We start from the raw sequence: 18,138 nt of genomic DNA on the forward strand, positions 1-18,138 counted from the left end.
TCATGACCTTCAAACTTGACTAAGATAAACCAGTACTTTTACAGTGGAGAGGAATCCAACAAGGAAAAATGAATTTAAAAAAAACTGATCTTTCCAAAATTTTCATGATTTACAGAACTTGAACGAACTAGACACTTTGAACCTATGGTACAGTTTGCTTTAGCCTACATGAAGCTATTACAGGCAGGACATAACAGCATATACAAGTAGAACGGAATAAGAACATCAATCTGCTTAAAGAGACTGTACAAGGGGGGAAATGAGAAAACTGTCCTTAACACGTACAGAGCTCGCTTCATTGGTCTAACTCGAACTTTTGAAACTTGAAGTCTGACCAAAGGCATGATTGTCTTTTGCGTTCCCTGCTACCTCATCTGGAGCTTTAATGCTTTCCCTCTCTACTGGTCCACTGGTCTTTATTGTGGTGTCAAAACTCTCAATACCAGAGCTGGCTAAGGAAGTGTTGCCAACTGAAGGTGCTACAACTCGAGGTGAATCAATTGATGAAGGTTGAGACTCTGCATCAGAAGAATCAGATTCAAGGGAGCTCACTCTCTCTGTCTCTGATGATTCTAGCTCCCCTTTAGATTTTCCTGATGACTTCCGCGACACCACTTTCTTTATGCCACCACCAACAGACTTACCAGCATGTTTAAGAATGTTCTTTGCCTTGTCTCTCACTCTCCCCTTTTTGGGGCGTTCCCCATTTCCCTCATGACTCTCTTTTCCATCTTCTGTAGGTGTTGTGACCAATGATGAAAGGGAAACCGTGTCATCCACTATAATCTTCACTCCAATTTCCTTGGCACTAACTGCCCTAAGATTCTCGTGTTGAGATGTCTCAGGTTCTCCGAGATTGCCCGACTTATCCTCGTGTCTAGGACTTCTGTGGAAAAGCGAGCTGATCTTATGTAAACCCCTGTGAATTCGACTAGGAGAATCTGGCTTACTTCCATTAACACTTCCATCAGACCTGCACTCATCATTGTGCGGGGAGCCCCCTGCAGTTGACTTAAAACTTCCCTTGGAATCACCACTCACGCCAAGAACTTCCCCATCAACCCTGCTTTTTCCCTTTCTTGGTTCCCAGACTTGTGCTACTTCACTCCCTGGGTGGTGTACCCATATACCAGTCTCCTGCTGCCCTTCGATATTAATAGGTTCATACTTATCTCCAGCTTTTGATGATTTATCGGCTGATTCAGTGGTTAAGGAGCTTTGTTCAGTTGTATCCATCTCAGCAGATTTGATATCCTGTTCATCGTCCACGCTTCCTCGCTCATATGACTGCTCCGCGCGCTGAAAATTGCTGAAAACTTAGCGCTGGCTTATTTTCATAATAGCACTGCCTTAAACTTAGCATAGTCCTTATCTAGTTTTAGTGCATTCATGATTCATCAGCAGAATAACGGAAAGAACTTTCAGGTGCAAAGAAGATAATCCCTGTGAAAACTTTGCTTCTTAACATTCTAATTTCTTGTTCATGACAAATTTCATAAGAAAATATACCTTTTTGCTACAGTCAACAACAGTTATGGCAAGATGCAATCTCCCCATTTTAATGTTCTGAAGAGACAACCACATATCACGCCTCTGCCCATCCCTAAAATTGCAGATGTTGATGGAACAATCTCTGTTCACACAAAAAAGAACATTCAAGTAAATAAGCTGCTTATGTCAGCGTTGAATAATATTCCAGTTGGAGAACATACTGATGTCAAAATGAAAAAAGGAAAATGACAGATAATGCATACACCAAAAGGGAAAAATTTATCGTCCAGTAAGTTTGGTGCATGCCAAAATAAATGATTAGAAGAGTAGTATAATCTAATAGTTTTAACTTTTAGATGACACAGTACACATAGTTCAACATGGTATCAAAGTAGGCAGACCTAAGATCGAGTCTCACCTCCACTCACCAAGGATATATTTCTGCATGCGTAGCCCCACAAAGAAGTATCAACTCTATGCATTAAGGGGCGTGTTGCAGGTTTAAAATAAATACTTAGAAGTGATCCCTTATGTAACTTAAAACTTTTAGATGAGGTGATTCATGCAGTTATTAACATCAAAAAAGACACTTCTCTATTTTAGCAGTCAAAGTACAGAAGAACTTTTACAAGTCTAGTTCAATAGTAGAAATAGAAAACAAAATTCTAAATGCAGATCCTTTATTTAAAAATTTTATTTTCCGCTTTCATTCTCTTCCAGAGGGTTGATGTGGGGTCTGCTGGAGAAAATACCAAATCTAAAACAACAAATCCAAACAAATAGATTGTAATGAGATTTGTCTGGTAAAATCACTATGTGCAAATGGGCACAAGGCATTCTGATGTTTCAGGACCCATAAATAAGAAACCCCTAATTCCTCTCATGTATGAGAAAACTCCAGATGTGAAGAAAATGATAAAACATAGGTCAAAAACTAGTATCGGTATTTTGCATGTCAGCATAGTACGATAGCAACCAGATTAGCAAGAGAGACAGCTGAAGCACAACGCTAAACATGATAAAAACTGTGGGCACAAGATGAGTATAGAAATAGAACTCAAGCCCCTAAAGCATGATCGTCACAAGACCGGAAAGAGACCACAAAACAAGGAAAATTTCTGAGCGTAACCCAATCACTACATGGTCAAGGGGTGAAAGGTGGCTAGTATTTAAATTGCCAAGAGAGAATAGGACGAACCCCAATGTATCATCAATAAAATGGTCCTTGTCACGAACTTCTACATTGAGCATGTTGTTAGGAGACTCCCATGTACAGACTGGAATCTTGAACTCCTCATTCCACTGTGGAGTCAATGTCTTCTTCCGAGTTTTAGTCCTGAATCTGTAGGGGCCAAGGCGTCCCTTAACATATGGATCAGCGAATCCTGAAAAAGAGCACCCAGCTCTTAGGCATATATTTCTAATGATTTGACAGAAGTACAGCAAGACAATTTTTCACCTACCATTTAAATCTGACGGCTTCATGTCAGCTGCTTCAAGAACTTCTAAAATAACAAAAGCAATGGGCTCCTTAGCATCAACCGAGAACCAGTTTTCTGACAAAATGAGAACGAAAGACTTATCTAGCAGCAGTTGTACACATTTAATTTATTTTTTTTGTTGTTGATAACAGCAGTACACATTTAATTGAATTCCATCATTCCAAAAACAGAAGCCCAACAACTCTAATCCCATTTATTTCCATCTACACAAGTTCTGCAGCATGTACAAACGTATGATTAATTAGTATGTATTATACTATTATACTCATGAAAGATGAAAAGTGTTGTGTTTGACTATCAGCATGCAGTGTTCAATTCTATGAGCATCTCCACCATTAATATAAAAAAGATTTCAAATATCACATCTTGCCTACTGTTCTAGAAATCAAATAGACTAAATTCAAGCACATTGAGGTGCTAAGGTTTTTACTCGTTTCCTTTTTTATTATTCCTGGGGGTGGGGATGTGAATGGTAGCAAAACTTGCATGCTTGTATGTAATTTCAATTATTGATTAGGTCGAGACACCCACTACAACACACTAAATATTCGAGAAAACATGACCACCACCTCAAATCCTATTCAACCCCCTACAGGTGCAGAATGGCTCATGTTAGAATTTTATCATCAACAAGTTGTGTATCAGACTATCAACCAGTTTTAGTTCTCAAAAATGAGTAACTGACATGGTTCACTCACCACCCAATATCACCATTCCAGGCTTTCCACACATTCAAGTTAACTTCACTGCCATTCATGTAATCGGGACTTCTTCCACAACACTAGCATATATTGGTAGAATAAAAATGCTTGCAAGCCGCTATAATCTTCCCTCTATCACAACATAACTAGGGATAATTATCTATTTACTCAAGCAGGAGGTGGCCTTGTAAAACTTCTTTTCCTTGATTTACTTTAATCCAGATAAATAACCTGATGTCTGAATGGGTTAAGTAGGTTACAAGTTCAGAACCGGTTAGGGTAACCCCTTAACAAAAGTAAAAGAACAACAAAAAAGACAAGATTGCATTCTTGATAACTGGTTTAAGCGGATGTGCGCTTTTTGTCTTAATTTTTGAATTGTGCACATAATACTCTAAACTTACCGGAAAACGAGACTTGATCTAAAAGGTTCAACTTTTGGATGGAGAAAGTAAACTTACCGGAAAACGAGACTTGATCTAAAAGGTTCAACTTTTGGATGGAGAAAAGTCACGTGCCATGCACGTGACTCTTTTTGCCTTTTTAAACTCTTTTTTTGCCTTTTTAAACTCTCAAAAGCCCGTTTTCACTTATTTACCTACTTTTTATAAATAGTAAAACTTATAGATTGAAATCAAACTTCAAAAATGCATATAAATCTTTTTTATATATTAAGACATCATTTTTCAAATTTTAACAATCTTCATAATGATTTTTTTCAAAAAAATGAAATTTCCATCTCAACTAATTGAAACATTCTCTAATTATAGTTTCTTGAGCATTGATAATTCTTGTATCTAAAATTAAATTCAAATTCCCTGTCAATGAGTTGGAGCCAATAATATTGGGGCAAACCAAGCACCAAAAAGGTAGGGGGAGCGGGAGCTAGCGTGACCATTACCTGGTTGTGGTGACACAAACTTCTCAACATCCACCACCAGCATGTTGGGCTGCAAGATATTATGAATAACTTAGTCTAAAGCTCTCTACAAAGGCTGTCTGTTTTTCCTTTTCTTTTGGATACTTGGAGACCACATTACCTGATTGTATGCTATTCAAACCATTTTCAGCAAAAACGTAAGTTATTTGAAACTTTTTTCACCATTCTGAAGCATATCAAAGTCTAAAATGTGCTTCTACCACAAGCATAGTAGGGGAATAACGTTAAATATAAGACAGACTTAAATATGAACGAACCGCACCTCGACAAGTGTCTGCTCAAAGGCAACAGCAAGTAGTTTATCCTGATAAGGATGACAAACAAATCTTAGGAAGATTGTCTAAATGTGAATTCAATGTTTCAGACACAGAGATACCCATTGAACTAACCATCCATCCAGCAATTCCAGGAAGTTCTGTTACATCAAGCCCATGTGTGAAAATTGGCTTCACAGTCATCTGAAAATAAGGAGGCTCCACAAAGCACACCCGCAAACGACTGATAAACGGCCACTTCCTTAAGAACTTTACCCCAACCAAGACCTATATGGAACAGCGATACGTTCAAATATATTATTTTAGGAATTAAAATATGGCCATCAAACAATACAGAGGAATAAAAGAGTTGAGAGGAGAATAAACATATTCAACGGCTAAACTATCAATGCTGAACATAGAATTCTCTAAAAGTGTCATGAGTTTCCTCATTTGGTATGCTGTATGCATGCCCAGAACACCTAGAAAAGTGTGCTTGTTTGCTTGGCTAGCAGCAGGGAAAGCCATTTTTACAGCTAAAAACTTGAGGAATAGAAGGGTAGCTCACAAAACTTGGTGCTTCATGTGCAGGAAATCAGGAGAAGATGTGAACCACTTGGTAATTTATATGTTATGTGGCGCACTCATGCACCCACTGACTGTGGAGCACAATATGGGATAAACAAAGAACAACCAGAATAGACCAGGAGAATCCTTTCGCAAAGCATCAGGAAGAGCTACTTAAACCTATGATTGAAAGATTTCTGTAGCAATTCACCTTAGAATCTCTCAGGCCTTCTGAAAAGTTAGTTAATATGTGAAGTGTCACTCTATCACGATCTCATGTGATCCTACCAGTTTACATTGAGCATGTTCTTTATCTGAGAATGGTAATGTCTAGAATCAGCTAATTTCTCATCATCAGATATTTCTTTAGGCTTTAACATAACAACTCTGTTCAAGCCTCACTTCACCAGGTAAAAAACAAAGAAGAAAACATTGTGAAACCATGTTCTTTACCCTAGTAATGATTAAGATAATATAGCAATAATATAAAAAGAATACCAAGGGGGAATGGTATGTCCTAAGCACACAAGAATTTGGGTGCCGCAAATCCTTGAATTTCAAGCCTTAAAATCCAATCTTCAACTATCTTTCTAGCTAATTAATTTTAATCAGCTCTTCTAAGCTAAATATTGCTCACATCAAGAGTGTGTAAAGCAGTTCTATGTGAAAAGAGAGTCATTCGAAACATACTCATCAAAGTTTTTTATTACTCGATACGAATATTTCAAGCCTTCACAGAGTCTGCAACTATAAGTACTGAACATTAAACTGATACTACTAATCCCCCCCCCCCCCCCAAAAAAAACCCCAAAACACACACACAAAATAAAAAACTCATTTCCCTCTTCAGTATCAGGTTTTCACAATATTAATTGCCATTCGTGAATCACCTTTCCCTCAACATGCATGCCCAACAGATGCAACTTTGCCCACATCCCAAAGCCCAACCTTTTTCTCAGTTTCACGGCAAGAATTGCACTCATGTCATCAGCAGTACGAAAATTCATTCCCAACTCCAGGACCTGCACATGTTATAAATAAATCTAAGCCACGGCAAATAGAGCAAAAATGTGCAGAAGCCAACTGCTGCCATAAGTCAAACATTCTTGAGTCAGAATTACATACCAAGTGATCATCTCCAGTAGATTCACGAAGAACCCTCATTTCTGTGAACATAGGTGGATTTCTTCCCAAGTAGAGGTGCTGAATTGCAGCTTCTTTCTGTATGCATTAGCGGAAAGGGAAAAAAAACTCCTGATAACTCAGCTCAACAAACAACTTAATTACTAAGAGTAAAAATTACAAATTTGCTGGTTATGGCATAAAATGAACAACTATATTGTCAAAGAAAAGTAGAACTGCTTGAATTCAAGAAAGACACTAAATACAGGAAAAATGTAGAAAACAGAAGCACTACATGACATATGATGCATCGAATCAAGAAGGTAAGAAGGTAGTTTAGCAGAAAGCACACATAGTTTGAACACTTACAGCAGTCCAGGGTTTGTACTTTTGCATAAACCATGGAATGATAGGGAGGAGAATTTTCTGTGAAACAATCTCCTCCATACAGATAGGCCATATCTTCTCAATCGCATAGTTTAACCATCGCACTGATTCAGAGTCTGAAAGGACCTGGTAAAAGCCCAAAAATATGCTTTAAACAAACCAAAAAAAAAAGTCATAACTCGAAACCACATCTAGATTCAGCAGGAAGATGCTGCTTGCTCTAGCTCTTAAAAGATTCCCTTAATAATGAAAGACTAGAATTACAATTTTGGTCTTAAAGGAACACCAAGGAAAAAAGACACATTTAAAACTTTCACTTCTTATTAACAGCAAGAATCAGAATAAATTCAGGCATATGTCACTTTAGAAATTGTTACTAGTAAATCTTAGAAGTTCCCAAATCTATCAGAATATTCTTGTGCTTTTCACACTTCAATTAACTAGTTTTGTCTGGTAAATCCAACAACAGAAAAGTAATAAAGTTTCCAAATTTATTAAATAGAGTATCTTCAACAGACCGAAAAAAGGGAAACAAGACAACTAAGAAAAGATGGAAACAAATTGCAAAAAGCTTACTCGGCGCTGAGAAGACTGTCTTTTTTCCTCAAACTGTAGTTTCCTCCGTAATTTAGTCACATACTGCTCATGAACCTTCAAAATTTAAGAGCATAATCTTGATAAATCCCACATCAAAAAACTGAAAATTGAAGTAAAAAGAATTGACATAAGACCATCTAAACTTGACAGTCGACGAAGAAACTGTACATGAAGTGATAAAAATACAATCTTTTAGCAACTTACCATGTAGAGATAGATGAGGGAGAGGAAGTAAGCAAAAGGGTGGCAACAATCAAAGGAATTAAGCAGCCATAGTAGCAGCAACACAATGCCCACATGATGAATTATTGTAGCATCCGTTATACTAGTCATTTCTTAATCCCCAAAAAACTCCTTTCTTCTTTAGTACACAGAGTTGTTGATCCAAAAATGACAGGAGACCCGCTAGCATAAACGCCTGACTCTTCAAAATATGTAACCCACAATTCTGATCAAAACAACTCCAGCAATTGCCGAACATCAAAGTCTATTCTCCTTCAATCTCATTAATTGCCCAAAAAGTAACCTAGCCATTTATTACATTTGCACACAAGTATACGTACTGAAACTGACTTGGGGGTGTTCAAACCGGGCAGATGAATCGGGTTAATGTTTGGAAATGGGTTTAGCAGGGGGGGTAATTGAGCTTCACGGGGACGAAGCGGAGACGCGGTGGTCAAGCAAATCGGCGGAAGTTTATCAAAAGAGAGTGAAGATTTTCAATTGAAAAGAGACTCCATCTGGGAAGAGTAGCGTCCGTGTTTTTGGTGTTTTTCCGCAGAATTTTCCCAGTTATGTTTGTGGGCTCCATCTTCGGTAATCGGTCTGTCATATGAAGGATAACTTAATGGATAGCCTAGGAGATGATTTTCAATTATCGATTATTTAACCAACTTGTTAGAAAATAATGTACTAATTTAGCCAACTGAACGTATCTGCAACATGATTGATAGAACTGTCAAAACGGGTTGGGTTAGCTCAGCCCAACCCAGTTTAAGTTTTGTGGGCTTTTAAATTTGCTGGGCTAGGACGGGCTGGCCCTCCATCTATACGGACCTTAAAATGGTCAGCCCAGCCCAGCCCTAAGAGGTTCGTGGGCTAGGGCGGGCCGGCCCTTCAACTTTTTTAGAAAAAAATATTTCTTCAAATTTTTAGATATTTTTTCGTGACATAACTTTTTCATCATATGAACGACTTCTGTTTATTTAGAGTGTACAAGAATCTTGATATTTGATACAGAATCTCGTAATTGAAATGCAAATTCTTTATATCTCTAGCTCTTCTTTTTTTAACGTTACATGAATATTTTTTTAATACTTTTCTTACACTTTCCTTAGATTCAAGTAGTGCTTCGATAAGTTTATATGTTCAGGTTTTTAAATTTAGGTGTAACATTATTTGTTGATTTCATCATTATAGTCCATGAAATCTTTAAAATTCATGAAATTTGCTAGTGTTTTTCAATTTTCTTTGGGTATTAAAACTTGACCTTTTTCTATACTGAAGAGCAATTTAATAATTAATAATATATTAAAGTAACCAAACCGATCATTGGCCACTTAAAGTAATATTTCTTTTGAAAAAAATTACTATTGGCCACTTAAAACTTTCCTAGTTCGTTGTTAATTAAGCAAAAGAAAAGCTAATCTTGTCATACTACATACATATCAAAAATATAAACTCTAATTGATATGGAAGGATAAATGAGAATTCTAAGAGTGGAAAATGTGGATTATAGTTAATATTTTTTTAGTTTTTACTTTTTTTAAATATTTAAATATGAATTTAATTAATGTTTGGCCCACGGGCCAGCTCAGGCCCAGCCTCGGTCAAGTCTCAAGGGCCAGCGAGCTGATTTGGGCCGGGCTTATAAGCCTCAATTTTAAATGGGCTAAAACAATCTCAACCCAACCCTACCCAAATAGCGGGCTGGGTGGGACTGGCCTCATGGGCCAAGGCCATTTTGACGCCTCTAATGATTGAACACTCTATTTGAGTCATTGTTATTTATCGATTCATATTATATTATAAATTTTATGAATATAATATTTAGATAGATTATATCATTTGTTGTTGTTCAATAATATTTTTGTCGTTTGGTTTGATTGTATCGTACTGTACTGTAATAAGTTTATTAAAATACCCTCAATAAAATATTAAATTTATCAAGAATTACGCATAAAAATAATTTTAAAAATCCCTTTTTACTGATTTATCGCCAATTATATAGCTTGGAAACGAGAGCAAAAACCTTTAAAAAAAAGGTTAACTATCCTTAGCACCAAAAAAACATAGAACCATGTACGAGGACAAGAGAAACGAAAGGAGGTTTGATTGAAAAGAACAATAGAACGAATTCTTGAAAAGATGGACAAAGATCAATAGGTTGGAGATTTGGGTAAAACAAAAAAAAACATAAAGGATAAAATATAATTATGGAGTAATAAACCCTCGCTTGAGAGCTTCTCTCTGGCGATTTAGGCGATCAGAGGTGATTGACTGGCGACTCACTGCCATGACCAGCCCTCAAACTTGACTGGTCAGCCCCCCCCCCCAATCATCCCCCAATGATCCTAACCCTACAAAAACAATTCCCAAGCATTTAAATTATTCAAACATATTAAAATCGGCTGCGATAAATAACTGAGCACATGCGAACCCTAATGCAAACCACATTGTTGACCCCATTCTGCTTCGACGTGTAACTTTTCTGCATGGACAGCCTCTTGTGAAGCTCACTGAATCAGAAATGGAACATATGAACATAATTGAAGGTCTCCATTATGCTGTAGTGTGTAAATTTTCATATAGATGGCCCGAGCTTAATGAATTACGGAGGATTATCCCTGGTCAATGTGAGATTAAAGGTGAATGCAACGTTGGTTTTTGAGAGACAGACATGTCTTGGTTAGATTGACATTATGGCAGGATTACATAGATTTTACGTCCAAAAGTGTGTACTATGTCAAGGCCAAAGATGGATATGAATATCAGTTGAGGACATTAATATATGATGCAAAATTCAAAGCTGGAGAAGAAACTCCTAAGGTAATGGCTTGGATTTCCTTCTCAAACTTGTTGCCTACATTTTTTGTTAAGGAGTATCTTTTCTCTGTAGCTTTAGCAGTTGGTAAGCCCAGACACCTGGACATGGCAACAATAAATAAAACTAGACCTAGTTGTACTCGTGTGAAAGTGCTCATTGATCTTCTAATTGACTTGCCTAAGAAAATCTGTATAGATATTGAGAATGATATTACTGGGGAAATAAGGATGGAATGGCTGAAGGTGAACTATGACTATTTACCTAAGTATTTCAAGGAGTGTAAACTTCAAGGCCATGAGATGGAATGTTGGAGATTGCATCCTAAGTTAATAGAGAACGACGGTGATGACAAACAAGCTGAAAATACTAACGAACATGATAAAGGTCATTTGATGATTTTATCAAGTGGAAAGGTTGTGGCTAATGTTAGCAAGCAATGGAAGGAAGTGAGGAACAATTGTGTTAAGCCAGGTGCTAAACAAGGTACTATATCCAATACTGGAAAAGAGCTCATTCCAGTTGCTTTTGTTGGTGATAAGCAGGTCCAAACATCCAACAAATTTGCAGCCTTAGATGGCATTGATGCTGGAGAAGTGCAGAATAAACAATTGGCAGTGATAGATGAAGTCAAGAAGTAATTCAGGTATATAAATCTTCTCCAACTAAAGGTAGGAATCAACTGACTCTTGTGGAAAAGTCTACTGATCAACGCAGCCCTAATCCTAATCCTTCGAGTACTGGGAAAAGTTTAAACCCAGTTGCGTCAGGCTTCACTCCTACTCCTGGTGGAACTAGGGCTACAAAGAATGGGGAATCAACTAGTATAAATACTAGGGACAGGGAGAAGGAAAGAGTCTACTGCTAAATGAGTTAGCCGTGCTTTTGGCAGCAACAATGCAACAACTGGAGATGGTAATGGGCCGGAGGCTGTTAAGGAATTAATGTGTGATGACCTTGCTCGTTTTGTTACTACAAATCAGTCATGCCAAGAACTGCCTTCTCAAATGCAAGACACAGACAATGTAAAACTGGACAAATTATGGAGCGATCAAACGGAGGAATTTTCAAAAGAAGAAGAAGAAATTCAAGAGGAAGATGATGAAGAACACATGGAAGATGATGAACAATCAGTGGAGAATGATGCTTTGGTAGATGTTGATGAAGAGGAGGATCGTGTGACTTTAGCTGAAGCTATCAAGGCAAGTCGAAGGGAACTGAAGGTGTTGACAAACCTATAATGCACGAAACCAACTCAAAAACTAAAGAAAAACCTTCCAGAATCACTAATCCACTTGAAATACCTAACCCTAACCCTAGCCTGATAGATGGAACCTTAACCAATTTGAACCCTATTACCACCGATATTGTTGAGAATGATCCAGCTACAAAGAACCTACCAGTGGTGTCTACGTATCCAAATAATCAACCTCTGAAGGTGGCAAAGGAAAACTTGAACAAGTTAATGATTCCAAAACCTGTGCAAACTCAAATTGTGGGGCAAAATCAGGCACAGGAGGAGGAAGACCCACACACAAGAGGAGGAAAAGATATTGATGTAGAATCCACAGTTCAAAATTTCATTAAGGTTGCTAGACAAGGAGATTTATCACCAACACAGATTGAGAAAGCAAAATCAGTGAGCAAAGGAAGAAAGAAACAACAAAAGGAGAACACTAGTGTCCCTGTCATTGTTTTACAAATGAGAATGAGATTTTTTAAATCTAGTAATTATATATGAATGCGATTATCTGGAATATCCGGTTAGTCAATACAATTCAATCTTTTGAAAGGCTTGTTACAATGCATAGACAGTATAATTTTTATTTTATTAGATTAATGGGGCCAAAGCAAAATAGAAACAAGCTGGAAACATATAGGATAAAGCTTGGAATGCCTCACACTTTTGTAAATATTTCTAACAAGGTATGGGATTTTGTGGAGGAAGACTATGAAATAGAGGTGATTATTGATATAGAGCAACATCTTACACTAAGACTATTAAATAACCAGACGCATAAGGAATTTATAGTCACCTTAGTGTATGCCAAATGTGATGTAATTAAAAGAATTGAATTATGGGATACGATGTATGCACTGGCCAGTGATATGACTCTTCCATGGCTTGTCGGAGGTGATTTTAATGTTATAGTGATAATAAAGAAAAGTTTGGGGGGAGGCCGATTTCTTTGAATGAAATTGAAGATTTTAGACATTGTATCAACACTTGTAACTTGTTTGATTTGGGCTTCAAGGGCAGTATCTACACATGTTGGAATGAAGAACTGATGATGATTGTATTTTTAAGAGGTTGGATAGGTTCTTAGGTAATATGGGGTTTCAATAGATGTTACCTGGATTGGAGATCACACATATTTCAAAAACTGGATCAGACCATTGCCCTATGCTTATATCTTGTGATCCTAATGCTCCTCCCATCAAGAAATCATTCAGATTCCTGAAATTCTAGACTGAACATGACACATTTTTGGATGTGGTTAGAGAAAATTGGCTAGCAGATTTTCAGTGGTAATCCTTTCATCTTGTTCAACCATAAGATGAAAAAACTAAAAAAAACACTCTCATTGTGGAGCAAGGCCACATATGGTAACATTTTCCAGAAGATTGCTAGCTTGGAGGAGCTTGTCATAGTCCATGAAAGACAGTTTGAACTGCATCTAACACCACACAATCGAGAAAGGATTCTGAAGGTATAGGCAGAATTCATTAGATATCTTCACTTGGAGGAGGAATTTTGGAAACAAAAATCTGGGATGAACTGGTTCAATGATGGTGATCGAAATACAAAATTATTTCATGCACAAGTGAATGGGAGAAGAAAGAGATTGCATTTGAGAAGAATTCAAAATAGCACTAGGCAGTGGTTAGAAAACAGTAAAGATATGGCTGCGGAGGCAGTGAGATTTTTCCAGGAACAATTTGTTACATCTCGCGTTTTCGTACGTTAAAAGTTTCGTCTTCAGTTAATTGACATGGACTCGGGGATGAGATTATCTTGGGGTTAATGTATTTACGTTATTTATAACAAGCGATAAATAAGTTATATGAAGGATAAAGGGTACACGGATTAAAGAAAATGAGTTTCGTTGAAAGTGGCCAATTTGGGATAAAATACGGGTCGAGCGATACTACCCGATATTTATGGACTAGTACCATACAAGATACCGTATGGTCGTGATAGTATGATGTATTAAGTATATTAAAAATAAATAGAATTTTAAGCAATTTGAGATAATTTTTAATTATGCGGGTAATTGGTTAATTACCAGGTAACGGGACATTACTTAATTAACTAATAAGTGGATAAAGAATAATAATTTTTACCCCCAAAAGCAACGTGGCAGCTAGCCACCTTATAAGTATATGACTAAGGTCATTCCTAGATTATGTGTCACAAGACTACATATCCTTTCCAATTTCAAGGATTTCATTTCTTGACAACTTTAATATTCTATTCAAAGGTTACATAACTTCATCATTTTCATTTCTGAACGTAAGTATATCACTTCTACTTCTCATTCTCAAAAGAACACTATCAAAATTTATATGTTAAGTAACATGGTTAAGCATGTAGCAACGTAAGTCTTCAATAGTTCAACGTAAAAAATTTGCGGTTCTAAAGGAGTACGGTGAAATCTTCTTCAAGAATATTATATGGAGTTTTTCCTACTCCAGGTATGTTAAGGTCAGCCCTTCTTTCTTTTGGAATGGTCCAAGTTATCCAGAAGAAACGAGCAAATGCACAGTTTTCATAAACGGCTCTATTCATAGAAATACTAGGGGTCTCTGTGTTCTTGACTCCCCATGTGACATATTATTATATCTTCTGTTCATGGGTCTCAGAATAATACGCAGTTGAAAAAGTTTATCCGGAAGGAATATTGAGATTATTATATATTTTTCATGCACTTTATTCATTTATACATGTACATTGATCCATGACCAGATGGTGTTATATGTGTATATATATATATATATGTGTGTGTGTGTGTGTGTGAGAGTATATATATATATATATATATATATGTGTGTGTGTATATATATATATATATATATATATATATATATATATATATATATGTGGGATATGGGAAAGGGTTACGACGTTATATACGCACCACCACCTGATCAGTTGGTATATGTTGATGATGTTGTCCACAGTGGCCGAGACGATATGATGGGATGCTCTCAGTGGCTTGATGATATTATGTACACTCATACCTATGCATGACATGACATTTATACGCACGTGCGTGACATTATAAATCTTTCAGAATTTACAAAGATAGTTAGATTTACAGATAGATTTCTCTATTCCATGTTTCATCCATGTATTTTACGTACTGATTTTCATGCCTTACATACTCAGTACATTTTTCGTACTAACACCCTATTTCACGGGGCTTGCGTTTCATGCACGCAGGTGCAGGTAGGCAAACTGATGGTCCCCCTTCTTAGGATCCTTGATCAGCAAGAGTTGGCGTGCTCCACTTGATTCGGAGTTGTTTTTGATTTTGTTACGATATGTTTGTATATACATATGGGTATGATGTGGCTTAGTCCCGTCTTTGTACAATTATATTTCTATTAGAGGTCTGTAGATAGTATGTCTAGTTGGGTTGTATGTAGCTTTGTCGGCTTTCAGTTTTGGGTGTATAGTTGTCTATAGCAGCCTTGCCGGCTCGCCCACTGTATTTTGCATGTATACGTACATATACCTTTTTGGAAGGTTTCATTCATGTATGTTATTTTCGTAATTCAAAAAATGTTATTCGGGTTTATATCTTAGACGCATGCTTAGGGGTGTTTGACAGGTAGGACTCAGGCACCCGTCGCGGTCCATCGGTTTGGGTCGTGATAAAAGTGGTATCAGAGTAGTTCTGTCCTAGGATTGTCTACAGACCGTGTCTAGTAGAGTCTTGTTTATGGGTGTTTTGTGCACCACACTTATAAATATGAGGCTACATGACATATAGGATGTTATCCTCTCTTCTTATCTTATATCGTGCAATATAAGAAATTCATGTTCATAACTTTATGTTATATTTTTAGTGATGCCTCCAAAGACTACAGCCGCCCAGAAGGGAAAGTCTATGGCTGGTGAGACTACTAATCGAGCGCCACGAGTTACCAGGGGTCGGGGAGAGTCTCATAGTGAGATTCCATCTCAGACGTTACATACCACACCCTTTCCAGAAGAGCTCCGAGGGGCACCAGCTCCAGCGCCCGCCCCTATACATTCAACACCTCAGCCGGATGCACTGGGTCAGGAGATGAGAGATGTTATTCAGCTATTAACCCGATTAGTTGCCGCACAGGCTTGGCGTCAGGAAATAGGTATTGGTCATGCAGATAAGTCCGTCAGTGTGAGGGTTCGTGACTTCATTGATTTAGACCCTTCGGTATTCACTAGGGTAGATCCAAACGAGGACCCTCAGGTATTTATTGATAGAGTGCAGAGGACGTTATAGGTAATAAAGGCCACTGCAACTGAATCAATTGAGTTATCTTCCTATAGACTCCGAGATGTTGTAGTTAATTGGTACGAGTCTTGGGAATTGTCGAGAGGTGAGGATGCCCCTCCAGCATTATGGCAGGAGACTACAGAAGCTTTTCTTCGTCATTATCTGCCACCAGAGCTTAGACGGGCAAGAGTTGATAGGTTCTTGACCCTTTGGCAGGGTAACATGAGTGTTCGGGAGTACAATCTTCAGTTTGATTCATTGGCTAGGTCTGCACCCACTATTGTATGTAAGATGGAAGATCGGGTTCACTGGTTTTGTGATCGGATTAGAGCCTCACTTGCTTTAATGATTATATGTCAATCTCACTTTATCGAGACATGGATATTTCTCATATTCAGGCATACGCTCAGGGTGTTGAGGAGCGTAAACAGAAATAGAGGGCCGATCGTGAGCACGATAGGGGACAGAATAAGAGAGCGAGGTCTTCGAGTCCTTCTAGTGAGTTTCAAAGTGGTCAGAGGTAGCAGTACCCGAGGTATCTAGCCCAATCATTGGCTAGCGCGCCCCCTCAGTTTGGCGGTAAGAGATTTGATCATTCCACATATTCAGGGTCTGGTCAGAATTTCAGGGCCTCAGGTTCTCAGTATAGGGGTGAGCCAAGTCAGATGATGCCACCCTTGCCACGATGTGATCAATATGTTAAGCAGCATACCGGGTAGTGCCGTGTGGTATTGGGTGTTTGTTATACTTGTGGTTATCTAGGCCACGTATGAGGGATTGTCCGACGAGAGGTGATGCAAGCATGGCTCAGCCAGCGGGATCTGTAGCTAGTTCGTCATCCTCAGTATGCCTCCCAGAGTAAGGTCCACAAGCACTAATAAGTCGTGGTAGAGGTAGAGGCGGAGCATCTAGCTCGAGCAGTCTTCAAAACCGCATTTATGCTTTGGTAGGACGACAGGACTAGGAGTCATCGCCTGATGTTGTTATAGGTATATTATCAGTCTCCTCATATGATGTATATGCACTAATTGACTCAAGTTCCACCTTATCATACATTACCATATTGGTTGCTAGTAAGTTTGAAATAAAACCTGAATTGGTTAAACCTTTTGAGGTGTCTACACCTGTTGGGGACTCAGTGATAGCTAAGCAAGTATATAGGGGTTGTATAATAGTAGTTCATGGTTGATCTACCGTAACATGCTTAATCGAGTTAGATATGGTAGAATTTTATGTTATAATGGGTATGGATTGGTTGGCTTCTTGTCATGCCAATGTTGATTGTAGATCAAAGATAGTCCGATTTCAATTTCCAGGGGAGCCTGTTTTGGAGTGGAAAGGTAATATGGCATCGCCGAGAGAAAGATTCATTTCCTATCTCAAGGCAAGGAAGATGATCAGAAAGGGCTGTATTTATCACTTAGTTCGGGTTTAGGATGTGGAAGTGGAGTCACCAACCATTTAGTCTATCCCTGTGGTTAATGAGTTTCCCGATGAGCTTCCAAGTCTTCTTCCAGAGCGAGAAATTGAGTTTGCTATTGACTTACTACAAAATACTCATCCAATATCTATTCCTCCCTATAGAATGGCCCCCGCTGAGCTGAAAGAGTTGAAAGAACAACTAAAGGACTTGCTTGAAAAATGCTTTATCAGACCTAGTACATCACCATAGGGAGCACCTGTGTTATTTGTGAGGAACAAAGATGGTTCCTTACGGATGTGTATTGATTATAGACAGTTGAATAAGGTGACAATCAATAATATGTACCCGCTCCCGAGGATTGATGATTTATTTGATCAGTTGCAAAGTGCCAAGTGTTTTTCAAAGATAGACTTGAGGTCCGGGTACTATCAAGTAAGGGTTAATGAGGAAGATATTCCGAAGACAACATTCAGGACCAGATACGGGCACTTTGAGTTTCGTGTTATGTCGTTTGGTTTGACCAATGCCCCAGTAGTATTCATAGATTTGATGAACCGTGTGTTCATGCCCTTTTTAGTTCTGTTCATAATTATATTTATCGACGACATATTGGTGTATTCTCGTT

General features: G+C 38.0%; 1 protein-coding gene across 1 annotated transcript; it reads right to left on the bottom strand.

Moving 5' to 3' along the window:
- Positions 1-69: 69 nt before the first annotated feature.
- LOC104223847 (C2 domain-containing protein At1g53590-like) lies at positions 70-8,388 on the bottom strand. Its single transcript, XM_009775348.2, has 12 exons — positions 7,766-8,388; positions 7,541-7,615; positions 6,947-7,090; positions 6,581-6,676; positions 6,346-6,477; positions 5,024-5,176; positions 4,897-4,938; positions 4,596-4,644; positions 2,955-3,047; positions 2,690-2,876; positions 1,510-1,633; positions 70-1,299 (listed from the first exon to the last, which is right to left on the bottom strand). The coding sequence occupies exons 1-12, from the start codon at positions 7,892-7,894 to the stop codon at positions 304-306; spliced, it is 2,220 nt and encodes a 739-aa protein (XP_009773650.1). The 5' UTR covers positions 7,895-8,388; the 3' UTR covers positions 70-303.
- Positions 8,389-18,138: the final 9,750 nt, after the last annotated feature.

The sequence above is a fragment of the Nicotiana sylvestris genome, chromosome 7, assembly GCF_000393655.2.
Source record: "Nicotiana sylvestris chromosome 7, ASM39365v2, whole genome shotgun sequence".
NCBI classification, from domain to species: Eukaryota; Viridiplantae; Streptophyta; class Magnoliopsida; order Solanales; family Solanaceae; genus Nicotiana; species Nicotiana sylvestris.